General features: G+C 42.4%; 1 protein-coding gene across 5 annotated transcripts in view; it reads right to left on the minus strand.

Annotated features, from left to right (window-relative positions):
- Positions 1 to 8,484: 8,484 nt before the first annotated feature.
- SYNJ2 (synaptojanin 2) overlaps positions 8,485 to 18,539 on the minus strand; it is a 105,086-nt gene continuing 95,031 nt past the window's right edge. For 3 of the 5 annotated variants that reach the window (XM_027056550.2, XM_053222032.1, XM_053222035.1), the window contains 4 exons: positions 16,974 to 17,086; positions 15,787 to 15,895; positions 13,949 to 14,100; positions 8,485 to 11,953 (listed from right to left, as the gene is read on the minus strand). In XM_027056550.2, the coding sequence (XP_026912351.2) occupies positions 11,216 to 11,953; positions 13,949 to 14,100; positions 15,787 to 15,895; positions 16,974 to 17,086 (1,112 nt within the window). In that variant the 3' untranslated portion in view covers positions 8,485 to 11,215. The other 2 variants (XM_053222033.1, XM_053222034.1) reach the window with 2 other exon arrangements.

Genomic DNA, 18,539 nt, shown 5'->3' on the forward strand with positions numbered 1-18,539 from the left:
ATTAACTTTGAAAACTGGTGGTTAAGAAAAATAAGTAATATTAGGCAAGGTTAATCAAAACAATCTTGAGAATTTTGATGATAGTTCTGTATTTTGTGGGAAAAGAGGGGGGGAACATAGTGCTGAGCAAAGTTAAGGAAAAAGCCTTGAGGTTGGAAACCTCATCTATCATTGAAAATGTTAAAATACTCAAAAATTGAAACAGCAAGGCTTTGTTTTCTAAAGCCCTCATGAAATAAGATGTTATCATTCTAAGTGAAGCGGACCCTAGCATAGTTACAAACCCCAAAAGATGCACAAAAGGCCAGATCTTCTAACAAAGACAGCATAGGACTCACCACAGCTATGCTGGAGGGGCAAATTTGCCCCTTCCTACCTTCAGATAAAGGAAGAGAGAATGAGTGGTAATGTCAAACATGAATGGCCAAAAAGGAGCCTCAGATAAGGAGGGAGAGTTAGCAGGACAGTTCATCCTCCATTTAGGTCACATGGATCTAGATGAAGTTTATTACGCACAAGCAAGATGAAAAGAAATTACATGACACAAACAATAAAGCAAAAAACAAACAAAAACCACTCAAGTACATATAGATGTCTGAAGGTTCAGTTCTAAAAGGAAACAGCAAAAAGTGACATATAGGGAAAAAGGCAGAGAGAGGAACAAAATGAAAACCAAATCAGCACAATTATAGAATAAAATAGAGACCATGTAAAAAAAAATACAGACAAGGATGAAAATCCTATTAACACAGTGATGGCTCCATGGATGCAGAACCACAGTAGACACAGGAAGAAGATAAAATAATTAGAAGGTAATAGATTAAAAGTTGTTCAGTTATAAAGGCAAAAGACTTACATTGCCAACATAAACTCAAGGCAATAGGGACCCATGTGCCTCTTCTGACAAATTTGCTTATTGACTAAATCCAGGCTTACAGAGAAACAAAGGATGAAAATACAGCACTTTATTTATTAAAAAAATTTTTTTAATGTTTATTTTTGAGACAGAGAGAGAGAGGGCGACAGAGCATGAGTGGGAGAGGGGCAGAGAGAGAGGGAGACACAGAATCCGAAGCAGGCTCCAGGCTCTGAGCTGTCAGCACAGAGCCCAACACAGGGCTCGAACTCACGAACCATGAGATCATGACCTGAGCTGTTGGATGCTTAACCAACTGAGCCACCCAGGCACCCCCAAAATACTGCATTTTAGGATGCAAACAAAAATCCTAAAAATAAGCAAAAAACTTGTGTTAGAAAACAGTAACTTTGGAAAGCAAGAATTGTGTACTCTGCTAAATTGCCCTTGAAATGGCTACAAAAGCAATGGAACAATGTGCTGAAGCCTAAGGAACTCAGAGAATATTGTTAATCAGTTCTTGTAGTTTGATCCACTTAGGTTCACTTCTGGTGAATTGAGTTTATTATGTTACTGTACCTTACAAACAGATAATTTTCTAGGATAATAACGTTAATAATTATTTCTTGGTCAATTTGGGGTGAATTTTTAGCTTTTCATATTTTTCTAGAATAAGTTTTTATGAGTTGTTAATTTGATACACATTTTATTCTAAAAAGGAGGCTCTGTAGAAGTCAAAAATTCAAATCATAGCCACTGTGATTAGTCAAGTTATTGCAACATACATAAGCTAGAGTGTATCTTAGAAGAACAAAGATAAGTTGAAATACCAGTGGAAAAGGAATCTTAAAAATTAACTATAAACTTCTGCTTTCAGTAATAGCAGGCTAGATAATTTGGAACTAAGTCCCAGTGAGGACAACCAATAAATCTGGATGAAATGTTTTTCACCTGATCAAAGTGCTAACACAAAAACTATTGACAAAATAGAGGATAAGGCAAGAAACCGGAGAGGAAACCAACAGTTGGAACTACTTTTGCTTGAGGCAAGGATGCCACTGACATGTCCGGTAGTCCCTCTGCTCAGGTATTTACAAAAAATGTCCCCTGTGATAAGTTTTAAAAGGTCCTTCTTCCTCCAGCACATGGCTTGTGACATAGAACAGGGGTTATATTTCTGATCCCACTTACCCTCCTTAGCTGGGCATCTTTGTGCAAGGCCCCACTTTGAGGTCATTTGCAGAGCCAAAAGAAACCACAGAGATTGAGCTGTGATTTTTGGCGAATTTCCACGGTGAAGGGGACAGAAGTCAAAGGACAGGGTTGGCCAAGGGATCTGATAACTCCACACATTCATTAAGCTGGGACTGCAAAGGGCTATAGATATAAAATAAGGATGACCTGGAAGTAAACATCCTGTGTTCGTGACTCTTGAGTGGTCCAGGGAATCGCAAACTATAATTTGAATCAGAAGATCCCATACTGGTAGTGTCCCCAGACATCCGAGAAAGGAGGAAGATACATTCATACCAGCCCTTAAATTATTCCCACAAATACTTTTCCAAATGGCATAATCAATAAACAAAGATAACTGGCATACAAGGAGATAACACAAATGGGAACAAATAGCAAAATCCCTCTCCTCAAAAAGTTCTGAGAACTATCAGATATAGATGATAAAAATACCTATGCTTATTATTATTTTTTCAAGCATACAAGGTTGAAATTTCTCTAGAAACAGGAAACAAGGGGTGCCTGAATGGCTCAGTCAGTTAAGCATCCAGCTCTTGATTTCAGCTCAGGTCATGATCTCATGGTTTGTGACATCCATCCCTGCTTGGGATTCTCTCTTTCCCTCTCTCTGTGCCCCTTCCCTACTTGCACACACACTCTCTCTCTCTCAAAATAAACTTAATTAAAAAAAAAAGGAAACTATGTAGTTACTTAGATTTTACAAAGTACCAAAAATAGCTTCTAGAAAAGAAGGCTGAAATTACATTAGATACAACTAAAGAAAATTAGTGAGGGGTGCCTGGGTGGCTCAGTCAGTTAAGCGTGTGACTTCAGCTCAGGTCACGATCTCGCGGTCCGTGAGTTCAAGCCCCGCGTCGGGCTCTGGGCTGATGGCTCAGAGCCTGGAGCCTGCTTCCGATTCTGTGTCTCCCTCTCTCTCTCTGCCCCTCCCCCGTTCATGCTCTGTGTCTTTCTCAAAAATAAATAAAAACGTTAAAAAAAAAAAAAAAGAAAATTAGTGAACTGGAAGAGAGGTAAGAAAAATTATTCAGAGTTCAGCAGGGACAAAAAGATGGAAAATACAGAAGAGAGACTAAGGATATAAGCAAGTAAAAAGATAACAAATTCCATTATATATTTCATTAGGGTATCAGAAAGAAAGGAGAAAAAGAATGTCCAGAGGTAGTATTTGAAGAGATAATGGTTGAAAAGTTTCCAGAACTGACACCAAACCACAGGCCAAAGAAGTTCAACACATCCAAAGGAGAGCAAATAAAGCCACATCTATACACAACATAGTGAAACTGCAGAAAAGCCAAGACAAGAGCAAAAAAGTTTAAAGGAACAACACTTAAGAATGCTGCTGTTGAGACATCACCAGTTGATGGAAGCCAGAAGACATTGCAATGGGATCTCCAGTATGCTGAAGGAAAACTCTAGATTTATACTTTCAGTAAAAATGATAAGACATTAAAAATATTAAGATGAGATAGATATTTTATATAAATTAAAACAGTTTACCACCAATAGACTTTCAGTAATGGAAATGTGAAAAGATGCACTTCAGATAGAAGGTAAATAAATGATCTAGCCAGGGGTGCTGAGATTTAAGAAAAAATGTAGTGTGAAACAAGAGGCAACTATCTGGATAAACTAAATAAAAATGGATTGTACAAAACAAGAACAATGACATGAGTGGGTATTAAAATATGTACTATTTAAAAATATATATACAGCAACTATATTTGGGATGGCATATATGGGGTTATAGTGTTCCAAGGTCACTGTCCAAATCAAGAGGAAGGTAGACTAAAAGTTAACATTAAACTTGGAGAATTTAATGGCACATGTTGTAATTTCTAAGATAACCAATAAAAATGTAACCAACAGAAATGGTACAATGACTTATAAATTAAGAGAAAAAGAGGAATGATAAAAATCCAAAAGAAGGCACTAAAGGAGGGGAAAAGAAACAAAGAACAGGTAGTACATAGAGAAAGTATAGACAACATGGTAAAATTTAACCCCAAATATAGCAATTATTACATTGAATGTAAATGGACTAAATATCCCAGTTAAAAGATAAATATATCAGGCTAGATAAGAAAATCACATTCAATTATATGCCATTTATAATAGACCCATCTGAAGCCTGAGGGCACAGAGAGGTCCGAATTTTAAAAGATGGAAAAAGACAGGTCATGCAAATGCCAAAAGCAAGATGGTGTAGCTATATCAGATAAAACACACTGTAGGGCAAGAATTATTAGAGAAAAAGAGGGTCATTTCATAATGAAAAAAGATAAATTCACTAGGAAAATAGTAAATTTTAATTGTATATATAAATGTGAATATATGGTCTAAAATTATATAATGCAAAAATGGAGAAAACCAAAGGAAGAAATAGACACCGTGGGAGATTTTATTAGATGGTTCTTGGAAGTGATAGAACAAGCAGGCCAAAAAAAAGAGGGGGAGAATATAAGATTAGAACTACATGCTTTCCAGACTTGACCCACTGAAATATTTAGAGTACTGTACCTAAGGGATGGAGAATATACATTCTTTTCAAATTTGACCAAATGGTTGAATGGGCTAAGCACTGGTCTCAAGAAATTAGAAAAATGAACACCAAAATAAAATAAAATAAAATAAAATAAAATAAAATAAAATAAAATAAAGAATTTAAAAATAACACAAATTAGTTAAGTAGAAAACAAACATAAAACAGAGTCTCAACAAAACTAGAAGTTGATTCTTTGAAAAGGCTAATAAAATTGACAAACCTCTAGTGAGACCAATTAAGAGAAAAAGGCACAATTTATCAGTATTAGGAACCAAAAGGAGTTATCACTATAATGTAAACATTAAAAGATATTATAAATACTTTTAGGTCAGTAATATTAAATTTTAGATGAAATAAAAAATTCCTAGAAAAATACAGCTTACCCAACTGGTCCATGATGTAGAGAACTTGCTCGTGAAGTAGAGACTAGTAGTCCTAGGAGTATTACAGAAACAGAATCAGTGACTTAAAAAAATCTTCTCCCAAAGAAACTACAGACTTGGTTGACTTTACTGGTGAACTCTACCAAAAATCTAAGGAGAAAATAATTCCAATATTGAATCCTTCCAGTTAATAGAAAAGAGCAGACCCCCCAACTTGCGAGGTTAGTGAAACGTTGATACCAAGGACAGTACAAAAGAGAGAATCTCAATTATGAACATACTTGTAAAAGTCTTAAAAATACTGACAACCTAAATCTAGTAATAGTTTAAAAGATAATATAATCTGTCCAAGTTGGATTTATATCAAGAATGTAAACTTGTTTAGCAGTGAAAATTGATCAGAGTAATTCACCGTATTAACCAACAAAAAGGGGAAAAATTAATCCTCAATACACGCAAAAAAAAAAAAAGTCTGATAAAATTCAACTATTCATGAAAAAGATACATTTAGCAATCCATGAAGAGAATTTCCTTAACCTAATAAAAAGGGTGTCTAAAGAACAAAAAGCAAGAGACATCATACTTAATAGAAAAAATATTAACACTTTCCTTTTGAGGAGAATGTCTGTTATCAATAATTTTATGTAACATTGTGCTAAATGTTCTAGCCAGCTCTATAAGGCAAGAAAAAGGCATAAAAAGGTACAGGGATGGGAAAGCAAGAAACAAAATGTGTTTGCAGGTGATAAGCTTGTCTACATAGAAAATCCAAAAGAATCTACAGAGACCATATTTTATCAATTTTATGACACATTAAAAATTATTTTAACATCTGTAATTGGGCTGCATCTCACAATAGATGAACAGTTGTAATTAAGTCGGAAGCCTCTTATCTGTTCGGGTTGCTATAGCAAAACACCAGAGGCTGGGTGGCTTATAAACAACAAACATCTATTCTCACAGTTCTGGAAGCTGGATGTCCACGATCATGGCACCAACATGGGCATATTCTGGTAAAACACCTTTTCCAGCTCATAGCTGGCACTTCTTGCTATGTCCTCACCTGTGGAGAAGGTGAGAGGTCTCAGTGAGGTCTCTTTTATAAGAACTCTAATCCCAGGGAGCCTGGGTGGCTCAGTCAGTTAAGCGTCTGACTCTTGATTTCTGCTCAGGTCATAATCTCACAGTTCCTGAGATCGAGCCCCATGTCAGGATATAGAATTCTCTCTCTGCCCCTTTCCTGCTCATTCTTTCTCTTACAAAATAAACTTAAAAAAACAAACTCTAATCTCATTTGTGAAGTTTCCACCTCATGACCTAAGCACCTCTCAAAGATCCCACCTCCTAATTCCATCATCTTTGGGGGTTAAGATTTATTTCAACATATGAATTTTGGGGGGACACAAACATTCAGCCCATAGCACCTTAAGAATAATAGTATATATGTGGTATATCTTATAATGGTATGGTATAGTATGGTATATGGGTGGTGTGTTAGGTATACTGAAATACAGTAAATTGTTAGAATTTCATGAGGGTTTACCAAGAATGATGCAGTCAATACACACACACACACACACACACACATTTTGTATCCTACTACTAAAAAATTTTTTATTCTACCTTGATGAACACACTTCAAAAACTAATACTGCACTTGACCATAGAGCAAACCTCAATAAATTTTAAAGAGTAGAAGTTTATCTAGGTAGGGCATATTCTCAGGTCACAATCCAAAAAATTTGGAGTAAACAATTTTTAAATGCCAAACAAACCCTTAACTACTGGAAAAGTAGTCTCCCTTGGATGAAAGAGTAAATAAAAGCAAATTAAACTAGAAAGTAATGAAAAGGCAAACATCAATTTCATGCCAAAATGCATAGGGTGCAGTTAAAGCTATAATCAGGAAAATACATAAGTTTAAATGTCTTTACTATTAAGTGAGAAAGACTAAAGATAATGAAATCTAGTGCTTCTAATTAAGAAATTAAGAAAAGGAAAAAATAGGAAAACACAAAATTAAAGAGGCAAATTAAAGATAAGTTGAAGTTAATGAAAAATGTTTAAAAAAACCAACAGAAAAAAATGAAATAGGCTGCATAAATCCCAATGTTATTTGAAAATGTCAATAAAATTGAATAACCTTGAGGGGCGCCTGGGTGGCTCAGTCGGTTAAGTGTCTGACTTCAGCTCAGGTCATGATCTCATGGTTCGTGAGTTCGAGCCCCGCGTCGGGCTCTGTGCTGACAGCTAGAGCCTGGAGCCTGCTTCAGATTCTTTGTCTCCCTCTCTCTGCCCCTCCCCTGCTCGTGCTCTCTCTCTCTGTCTCTCAAAAATAAATAAATGTTTAAAAAAAAAATTGAATAACCTTGAGAAACCTAATTAAAGGAAATAAGGGGAATGGTTTGTTACTTAATAAATGGTATATGCAGTATAACTATCTCTCAGCAAGGTGATGTTGGCCCTCTACATCACTCCATTTATAAACTACATTCCAAGATGCTTTGAAGACTTGCTATTAGCCTAGACAAACCCTGCAATCCTAACACTCTAACACACAGATTTATGTAGGTAGTTCTGCTGCCCACTACTTCTATTATACACAGAATAATATCCTAAACAGTCATTTACAGTCCACTGAAATGCTTTCCCATCAGCTAACATCTTTTCCATGTACATAGACCCACTTTGCTATTTGTCAAATTCCTAATCCTCTCCTCTCAAATATTCCTTGACCTCTGTTCACAATTAATTATTTCTATCATTTGTACTCTCCTACCTCACTGAGATAGAGGTTATTATACAGGCATAAACACTTTGCCCTATATGACAGTGAGTTTCAAATCTCTCTTCCACCACCTTGGAAAAGGCAGGCATTGTAACCAGCTGTTTCCTTCCTGCCCATCCAAGTCACAGAGCTGTGCGTTCAGATTAAGTGAATTCAATATCGAACTTACTGGTCAGGAGAGACTAGCCAACTTTACTATTTTGAGATGGTCAGTATTTTTCTGTTCACGACAATCATCTGAAAACATTTATATTTAGTGTGGTAATTAGCTAAGAACAAACCTGGACAGAACATAGTTTGCTCCCTTTTTCCTGCTTCCACACAATAATGTACTCACATCAACCTAGCAGTCTAAGGTTTTGGAAGCTGTTATGGAATCCTATAAGAAGAGAATTCTTGTATCTCTCAAGTCTTATAGATAATGTAGCATGAGGTTATTACATATATTATTGCAGTGGTCCCTGCTGGCAACATTCAAGTCATAAATTCTTAACCATATTATGAATTTGAGGTTTTTTCAACGTAATGTGATGGTTGAAAAAGGCACCAAGACCCAAACTCAGAAGAATAACCAGTAATCACATTTCATCCAGAATAGAAGGCTAGCCAAAGAAAATATCCCATAGTTCTCTCCACACCTGCAAAGAAACAAGCCAAATTAAAAAACAAAACAAAATATTTAATAGGCATTTTTATAATTGCAGTACAAATTATCACTTCAAATAAACATTACAGGGTTTTTATTAATCACTAGTCACCCAATAAATAATTTTTGCAGCTTTCTGAGAAAATTGCTTATTACAAAGTGAATGTTTTAATGCATTACTTTGTTTGTACTTCTACGTATCAGGAAAATTTTACTGTATCTTGAATTTCAACAACTTTAAACTTTTACAGGAATTGCTTGGGCAGATGTCCTAATTTCAGTCATTTACTGGAACAAACTTTAAAATTAGGCAAGATGTTGGAGAAAATTACATTGGAAAAGGGAATATAATGTTGGGGTCACAGAGACAATATGGAATTATAAAGTTCTGTGCTTCAAATCCTCTGCAGTGAACTGGACCGTCTTACAGAGTAGTAATGAAAGAAACTGCACGGCCTGTATGGGAGCAGAGAAAGACGAAAAATAAAAAACCCACAGGATGAAATCCCCAGGATGGCAGCTGCTCATTGTCCAGATTATTCAACCAACTCTGCTGTGAACCTAGGGAACCTACAAACTATCCAAGCACTGATTTAAAAAATAAATAAGGCAATTCCAATTGTCCTTTTTTAAAAGGAGAACATTGGTGTGTGAACCTTACCTATACGATCACCTCAAAATTCAGTCTACGTTGTTCACCAAATTTGAACACCTCTTATCACATAATGTTTGTTCAATTCTTTATGTTAAACTACTGATAATTTTTCTTGTGACCTGCCTCCTGAGGTCAACATAATTCTGTGTTAATACTTAATGTCAGACTCTTATGAGCCACCTGTGTGATGAGCACCTTTCTTAATTAAAATTCTGTTCTCTGTCCCACTTGTGGCTACTTGCATCTAGAAGAAGAAACCTTAAAATTAGGCCTATTTCCATCACTGCAAGTCACTGCTGTGATACACATACCTGCTTTCAAATTCACCTCCTTTCTGATGGGAAAAAGAGGTGACAGAGGAAAGAACATTTGAATTAAGAAATCTTTGATTCCGTTCCCAGTCGTACCCTCAGTAGCAAAGTGGATCCCGGCAAATCATTTCACTTCTCTGGGACGCTCACTGATCTTGTGTCCCTTCTCCCCCTAACTCTTCAAGAATGATGTTGTTTACTTGTGTTTACGAGACGTAACGGGACATGAAGTACTTAGTACAGAAAACGTCCTCGTCAGCTAAGGCCAGAAACATCATCTTTTACCACTGGTCAATCACATATACTCTCAGTTTATCTCTGTGGGTCACTAATACCTTTTTCTCTAATCGGTTTTCAGATGAAATGCGATGCATGTGGTGGTTTTCTTTTTGTTGTGAGCGCCAAATTTAAATAACCTGCAGGGTATCCCGATAGTGGCAATGAGGAATAATTCTGAAACCCTAGAGGTAAAAACAGAGTGGTTACCCCCCAGGCAGGATGATTATCACCATCCTAACCATTAGCATTTAGTGCAGGAATTCTCCGGTCACGTTAGGGATAACACAGAATCACTGCCGTAGGACTCCAGGGCCTTAAAAACTCCTAAATATGGTATGTGGCACAGTAAGATTTCACCAGTGAATTTCTTGTTACCGAAAATACGGTATCCTCTCCAAACGGATTCTACACCTTATAACCTTATTCTTAAAATGTAAACCAATATTTAGGTGATACCTTTCTAAATGATGGACTAGGGCAAGAAGTGGTGTTGCAAATGTATAGAAAAATGTATAGACAAAAACAATAAGCCTAATAAACAGATAGATAAGGAAACCCAAAAATGCTGCCCTGGGGTTTCTTATATAGGGAGGCACAGGCTAAAATAAATATTCTTCATAATACAACAATGAGGACCAATGTCATGTGCCGGTATGGGTTTTCACGGTTTGTGCTTTTACTTGGTATGGAACGTAAGAGGAGAAAGAGGCCGCGAGGTTTTCTCTCATAGGGAAGAGTCAGTGTATAAAAACCAGTTTAGTACACGTGGGCTCAAGACTGTAGCGCTTTATGGGGCAGGCACTATCCAAGACATGATGCGGGAAGGAGTCTGCAGCCGGCTTCAGCTCAGGTTCAGCAAATGGGATATACTTCAGACCCAAAACCGTGTGGGACACCATTTCTCACGTGATCAGGGTCAGTTTACACGTGTATAAGTAAACACAAGGGCTCATAGGAATGTATACTCATTTGGTTGATCTACTGGGGGCTTCCATTACTATTACTATTTTTTGTAACCTCGTATCAGCAGGCCAGGTATATAGCTCTTAATGGTCCCAGACACCTTTTAGTTTTATGGATCAACCTTCAGGTGGTTCACCGTAAAGTTATTCCCAATATCTGTAAGATACAAACAAAAATTTAAAAAACCCACATACACGCATAAATTGAAAAACCATTTAAAATCCAATGAGAGAGAGACTCTTGGACATTATCAGCTAGATTCTCTTTCCTCAAGTCTACACGCTGAATCTAACCAGATTCTAGGAAACTAAAATGCACACGTCTGGAATAAAACGTATCTTGGTGGCTGAATAATTATCTTATTGAATAAGAGACACAAGAGTGACAGGACAACTGTGTTTTCAGTGTGCCTTTAAATAGAGGTCTCTTTTGACCCGGGAGGGTGAGGCCAAGGTGTGGGGCTGTGCCCTGGAAAGAGATGCCAGAGGGAAGAAGGCACACGTTCTCGGAAAGAGCTGTGGTCCATGCCTCCTGCTCATGTTTCTGCCAGCGGGTCAAACACCTGCAGCACGGTCCTCTTGTCCTTGTCACTGATTGTCATCCAGTGACCCAAGTCGTTCGGCCCGTGCTCCGGTGGCAGGTTGTCGGCCGCTGAGGCGCTGATTTGCAGCGAAGCTGTGTGTGCTCTTCCAAGGCTCCCAGTCCGGGGGTCCAGTGGGTCAGAGTTCTTGGAAAGCCAGGCATTCTTCAACAGGTGAGTGTCGTGGAGAAGGTTCCAGAAAGGATCCTGGTAATCACCAAGAAGGGAGGCCGCCTCTGGCTGTGTCTCCTTGGTACCATCCGCTTGGGCACCAGCAGCAGACAAGGGGCCAGGATGAGCCGGTTGTGGAAAGAGCACGCCCTGGTCAGGCCGGGGCGCGGGGGGACAGTCACTGCTGCTACAGGTGAGGCTCTGGAGAAGCTGGCTGTTGCTCTGCAGCACCTGCAGGTGGAAGGCTGCGGGGGCGGACTTCTTCCTCCTCGGGGGCGCCTGCGGCGCGGGGGGCAGCACCTCCAGAGGGGGTGGCGGGGTGGCTCCGGCCGCAGGAGGGGCGTCGTTGGGCACCGGCTTCCCCCCACTTGCCTTCCTGTCAGTCCCCTTCCTGGGCTGAAGTGTTCTCGGTTTGGGAACAGGAGGGACGGCTGCTAGAGGAGGGGTTTCAAGGCTGGTCTCTGGGGGCCCGATTGTGAAATGGACAGACTGTTGCCCACACTGTTCTTCCGGTGACTCAGGCTGAGAAAAGGCAGGACAGAGAGTGTAAGTCAGTAAGAGGCCAGCGCTGGGGGAGCAGGAATCAGCACCCAGACGCTGTCTGCAGGGGAGCAGGGATGGGGCCGAGATGACATTCCAGCAAATTCAAGATTTGAGAATGTCCGGGATGCGCAAATGTAACCAGATACAAAATGGCACAGGAGAAACGTATGAAGTACCAGGAGGTCCAACAAAACAGGAGTGGAAGCTTTAACACCAGGGCCACACAGTGACTATTTTGACACAAGTTTTTTGGGTTTTTTTTTTCCTGTTACCTTAGAAACGGGGTTATGCTCTTCCTTGATTAAAAGCAAACCTCCAAAAAAAAAAAAAAAAAAAAATCCAAAAAACAGAAAAAAGCCCCGATCTTTTCTGAGGCCACGGCTTTGAAAATTCAGTGTGTACCATGCTAGGCTGAAGGAACCTCCCTTACAGTGTGCAGCTCACCGAAAGGCTAATGGATTGGCTTGCTCCTTCAGCCTTTGATTTTTAAATTTTTTTTTTTAACGTTTATTTATTTTTGCGACAGAGAGAGACAGAGCATGAACGGGGGAGGGTCAGAGAGAGAGGGAGACACAGAATCGGAAGCAGGCTCCAGGCTCTGAGCCATCAGCACAGAGCCCGACACAGGGCTCGAACCCACGGACTGCGAGATCATGACCTGAGCTGAAGTCAGATGCTTAACCGACTGAACCACCCAGGCGCCCCAAGCCTTTGATTTTTAAATACGGAAGATGGAAATTTTTGCACGGGAGTGTCACTTCCTTGGCCCCAATTCAAAACGATCGCAGAACTGCACGCAGCCAAAGGAAGCTTCCGTACTGCGGGGGCCGTTTGTACCGTCAGCATCAGCACGTCCTCTGGCTCTCTAGAAAACAAACTGCGGGGCGCCTGGGTGGCGCAGTCGGTTAAGCGTCCGACTTCAGCCAGGTCACGATCTCGCGGTCCGTGAGTTCGAGCCCCGCGTCAGGCTCTGGGCTGATGGCTCAGAGCCTGGAGCCTGTTTCCGATTCTGTGTCTCCCTCTCTCTCTGCCCCTCCCCCATTCATGCTCTGTCTCTCTCTGTCCCAAAAAATAAATAAACGTTGAAAAAAAAAAAAAAAAAAAGAAAACAAACTGCAAAAACCACCCCTTCTCCACCAGCCTTTTACTGTAAGCCCTGTGCAGTGGCCTGAGAAAATGAATCCATTTCTGCCCTGGCTTCCCAGAGACAAGACAGAACAGGGACAGGGGAAAGGAGGAGGAGGAAAGAGGTCTGCTCCCTAAGGAGGCCCGGCAGATGGACACGTGTGACTCGCAGATGGAGAGGCAGACGGATGCTGGACACACAGAGCAAGCGTCAAAGCCACAACGCACACTTTCCACAGGTGGAAAAGCAGCGGTCACCCTGTAATGACCAGCCAAGGGATTACCGAGGGTCCCGTTACTAGAACAGTGGGATCAAACGGAAGATCCAGATGTCTCTACAGGTGCCAGTCTTTGGGCTGCGACTGTCCTGACAAACTCATGTCTTTGAAGCAGCAAGCGAGGCTGAGAAGCTTGAGAGCGAGAGCAAAAAACAATCTGCAAGAAAAGTGGCAAGAGAAGCCGTCGAAGCCCCAGCGTCCCAGCCGCCCACGAGCTCGTCGACACCGCTAACCCAGGAACCCCCTGTCGGTTTTCTGGCACAAATCAAGTGTGTACGGTGCGACCAGATACACACGAGCGGGAAACACAGGAGCACTGGGAGGAGCACATCCCACGGCGGCTCCATCTGGGGGCTCAGACGGAACGTTTGGGAAGCGCGACACCTCCAAGCTGCTCCATGGCGGTGACAGATTCCTGGCTTTTCTGCTCGGCTAGAGCCAACGACGCGGCGGGGATATGAAGGAGGAAGCGACGGCCAAGCAGTTTCTCACAGACGGGGCTGTGTCCGGGAATCCTCTAAGCAGACGCTGGAGCTACTCGGGAGTAAGGGACTTCACTCCGGGTTCTTACCTTTCCGGTCCTCCTCAAGGTCGGCTTCTTGATGGCAGGAACCCTGGGTGCAGGCCGACGGGGCAGGAGCGGGGCCACCGCTACTGGGGGCTCTGGTTTGGAAGTCCCTTGGTTCCTCAGGGCTGTGGCATTTACGGCTTCTCCTGGGATGCCTGAAACATACGGTCGTATGGATGGTGACGTGGGCAGGACAGGGCAGTGCGCGGCATGATTTAATAGCCAGACGGTCTGCTACACGCTAATGCTAATTTACTCAGGTGATGTGTTTCCTTTTTGTTCTAAAAACAACCACAGCAAAATCTTTGGGGGGGATGTCAGGACCAACCAGCTAGGTTTAGCCTCCAGCTTCTCATGTTCACCTTCTCGACACGGATTGGTCTTCACGGGGGGGGATCAGTGAGGCCCAGGCATTATACACAAAGTTTTATGTGTACGTGTGTTTCTCTCAGGGGAGGTAATCTGAAACTTCTCAAAATCTCTGCAGGGCCCACAACCAAGGAAATGTCAAGTTGGGATCCTAGGTAGATTTCGAACCTCAAACCTCTCCTAACCACCACATTCATAAAAAACTTCTTTAAAAAGCTTTATTGGGGTGCCCAGGTGGCTCAGTCAGTTAAGCATCCAACTTCAGCACAAGTCATGATCTCACAGTTCGTGGGTTCGAGCCCTGCACTGGGCTCTGCTCTCAGCACAGAGCCTACTTCGGATCCTCTGTCTCCCTCTCTCTCTGCCCCTTTCCTCTCTCTCAAAACAAAACAAACAAACAAACAAACAAACAAAAAACCATTAAAAAAAGTAGCTTTACTGAGATATAATTCACGTGCCATGAAATTCACCCTTCTTAAGAACACAGTTTAGTGGGTTTTTAAGTATATTCCTAGAATTGTACAACTACCCCCACTATCTTTCCAGAACATTCTCATTACCGCAAAAAGGAACCCTGTCCCCATTAGCAGTTGCCCCCCTCCCCCCATTCTCCCCTCCCAGCCCCTGGAAACAACTAGTATGTTTCTGTCTGAGTAGATTTGCCTATTCTGGACACTTTGTATAAATGGAATCATACAATATAAAGCCTTTTGTGTTTAGCTTCTTTCCCTCAGCATAATATTGTTAAGATGTACCCATGATAAAGCATATATATGAGTGCTTTTTTCTACAATTTTTTTTAACATTTATTCATTTTTGAAAGAAAGAGAGAGAGTGCGAATGGGGAAGGAGCAGAGAGAGAGGGAGACACAGAATTCGAAGCAGGCTCCAGGCTCCAAGCTGTCAGCATGGAGCCCGATGCAGGGCTCGAACCCGCAGACTGCAAGATCATGACCTGAGCCGGTCGGCCACCCAACTGACTGAGCCACGCAGGCGCCCCTGTATGAGTGCTTTTTAAGGCTGAATAATATTCCACTATATGGTTACACTACATCTTACCCACTCATCAGTTGATGGTCATGTGGGTGGTTGGTTACATCTGTACAATTATTTATTATTATTATTGTTGTTACTTGAGAGAGAGAGAAAACACCAGCAGGGGAGAGGGCAGAAGGAGACAGAGAGAATCCCAAGCAGCCTCCATGCTCAGTGCAGAGCCTGACATAGGCCCGATCCCATGACCCTGGGATCATGACCTGAGCCGAAACCAAATAAATAATAAACCAAATAAATAAATACGTAATTTTAAATGGATAATAAAATTTAGCAGTTCAGTTTTATCAAATGTTGCTAAAGGGTGTTTCCATTTAATACTGCCTCCAGAAAGAAGGAAGTTACTTTCTCTTCTAGGTCCCTTCTAGTAGGAAGAGGCAAAGAAAAGACCAGAAGCAGAACCCCAGCGGACCACTCACCCCCTCTCGCTTCCAGGAGACATCGGATGGCTGCTTCTGCCTCCTGGGCATTGGTAGTTTTGATCTGCTTGACATTGTAGGGTTTACTTATCCCCGTCCTGGCTTTGGGCTTCAGGACAGAGTCAAGAAGAAAAGCAATGTTAACACAGGCAGGCAAACAGACTCACCTGGTCTGATCCCTGCCTGCTGATCTGTTCACAAGCGTGTGATGCAAGGGACTCCGTCAGATGGTGGTTAAGACGCAAACTCCGATCCAGACCGCATCCCTCAAGCCTCTGTCCCCCCGGAGTACTCTGAGACGAATGCAGTAATACTGAGACCTGACCTCCTGTCCCCAACCGGATGGTTACAGGTCTTGGCAATGCGGCTAAACCACCGTCTGCTTTGCTAACCAGGTAAAAGCCAGAAAGCATCATCAGAGGCCACTTTTTCGGCAGCTCAGCATAATTCTTGACACACCTTCCACGTTTTCTCAAAAGTGCCCTTTCTGCCTCTTCACCCAAACCTCTGGGTTGCCACTGACGGCCTGCCTTCACTACCATCAACTGCTGAGGCCTAGCTGTTCGTTCCCTCCCCTGCCGTCACACGGGACATCTGGCCCAGCTGCCGCACCCTCCTGGCACAGCCTGCCTCCACCCAGCACCCCGGCTTCACCTCCCGTGCTCTATTCCTCTGACCTCCACCTACTGTCTTCCTACACAGCTCACTGCCATCTTCTGGAACTTTCCACCTCTACAATCCTCCCTGTTGTTATCACTAGCATTCCCTTACCGCGAAATTGAGGCCCCATTACCTCTTCTCTCCAGACAACTGATCAGAATTTCTCCTATTTTGCCTTCTATCAAGCACTTGTCTACGCACACCAAGGTCCAAGTCAAGCCTCGGAAGGGAGAGAAGCAGAGGGGTCTGGGAACAGTCCCACCACACAGGGACACGTGGGATTTTTTTTTTCGTCAAACGTGATTTTCTCTCTAGCCCTCTTACAACCATATGAAAACCCTATAAAAGACCTAAACTATGGGTTTGGGAAAGAGCTGTCAGGCAGAGGGTAAAGAGATACTAGTCTATATATTCACTGAAGAGGTGATCCTGCCTGATCTCAGGGGCTGGAGGTGAGCCACGGGGCAGACCCCTGGGGTTTGGAATGCTGGCCCACTTTGCTTTGAGCAGAACCTGAAAGAACTCACTGCGTGCTGGGGCGCTCCTGGCAGAAGTTTTGCCGTCTGCAAAATTGAGTACTGCCCGTGGGTGCCAGAGGAGATGGACACGTCCGAAGCCGACTTTTTCACCATTAAACCAGCTGTGAAAACCAACCAGGCAGAGCCCCCATCTCAGTGAGGTCACTGGCTGCTTTGGAGCCATGTCCCAGCGAGCTGGGAGCCAGGCCAACCACACACGTTCGTAGGGTCCGAGCCCGGGGGGCTGGTGGGCATTCGCAGAGTCGATACTAACTTTCTCCTTGGATTCTCAAGCAGTTTGTGACTATTCTCTGGAGAAATATTATTTGAACACAAATTTTAATCTAACATCCTGGTGCGGGGGTGGGGGGGGGATTCAAATCTGATATAAAAGCCAATTCATTTTTAAGTGGTTTAAAACACACTGCAGTTATTAGGACTCAGTTTTAAAAGTGGTTTGTGGACAAAAATCTAAAAACCAAAAACAAAAAACCAAAGCAGAGGAATAAATGCATTAAATTACACTTATGGTCATTCAGAAATCATGTTTTAGAATGTTCAATGACATAGACATTAGACGAAAGACAAAAAAATGGCCGCCAATTTTGTGAAAAAATAAATAAATGTAGGTAGGTATAGATACAAATATTTGGAAAAAGGCTGGAAACGTTGTGATTAACAACTGTTATCTGTGGACAGCCAAGTGAATTTTTAAAAGTTCTGTATTTATCTATTTTGGTAAAATTTCCACAATATGACCTAAATTTTATTTATGTAGTATTTTATTCTCTGAGTGTTAACTCAGAAAAGTAAAGAATACGCATAAAAAATCATGTGCTTCTGGCTCACCATCCATCACTCTTGTGACGTAAGCCAAGGTAAACCTAAATGGAAAGTAAAGCCTGAGGAAAATCCCGGTGTCTGACTGCGACACGTTTGGGGTGAGGAGAGAAGTAAACAGTAGAGGTAAAACAGAAGGTGCTCAAAAGCACACCACAAATATCTCTGCAGGTTGTTGAGGAAAAGCTTGAGGGCCAAGCACTGGTTCTGGGGAGCAGGAAGAGGTGCACTTTCCTGGGGCTCACGGGGAAGGGCCTGTCCTCAGGTGGCCGGATGCTGGAGGCCACAGGCCCGGGCCTGCAGAAGACAGGACGCCCGGTTTGAGGCGGCCCTGAGGTCGCCTGGAGTGTTGGGCGTCTGGGCTTACTGGAACCCCGGGAAGCAGGGAGAGGGCGGGCAGCAGGCGCGGACAGAAGGCCGCTTCTGCAGGAGTGGGGAGGAAGGTGCTGGAAGGTCCTCGCTCAGCGGCTCAGCGGTCGCCTCAACTTTCCGTTCTCTACTGTCTCAAACAGAAAGCGCCTTAAAGCGAACCGCAGCTACAGGAGAGTGAACAGCTTCGTCAAAGATTCACATAGTTTCCCACGAGAAACACGGCCATCTCTGACACCAAGACAGAAAGGAGCCTGAGGCGGGGAAGGCGCGGGGGCCCGGGTGAGGCAGCAGCGGACTCAGAGGGAGGTGCTGAGTAGCAGGCCACAGGCGGTTATTCCCAGCAGGCACGGTGTAAGCCAAAAG

The sequence above is a fragment of the Acinonyx jubatus genome, chromosome B2 (assembly GCF_027475565.1).
Source record: "Acinonyx jubatus isolate Ajub_Pintada_27869175 chromosome B2, VMU_Ajub_asm_v1.0, whole genome shotgun sequence".
Lineage (NCBI taxonomy): Eukaryota > Metazoa > Chordata > Mammalia > Carnivora > Felidae > Acinonyx > Acinonyx jubatus.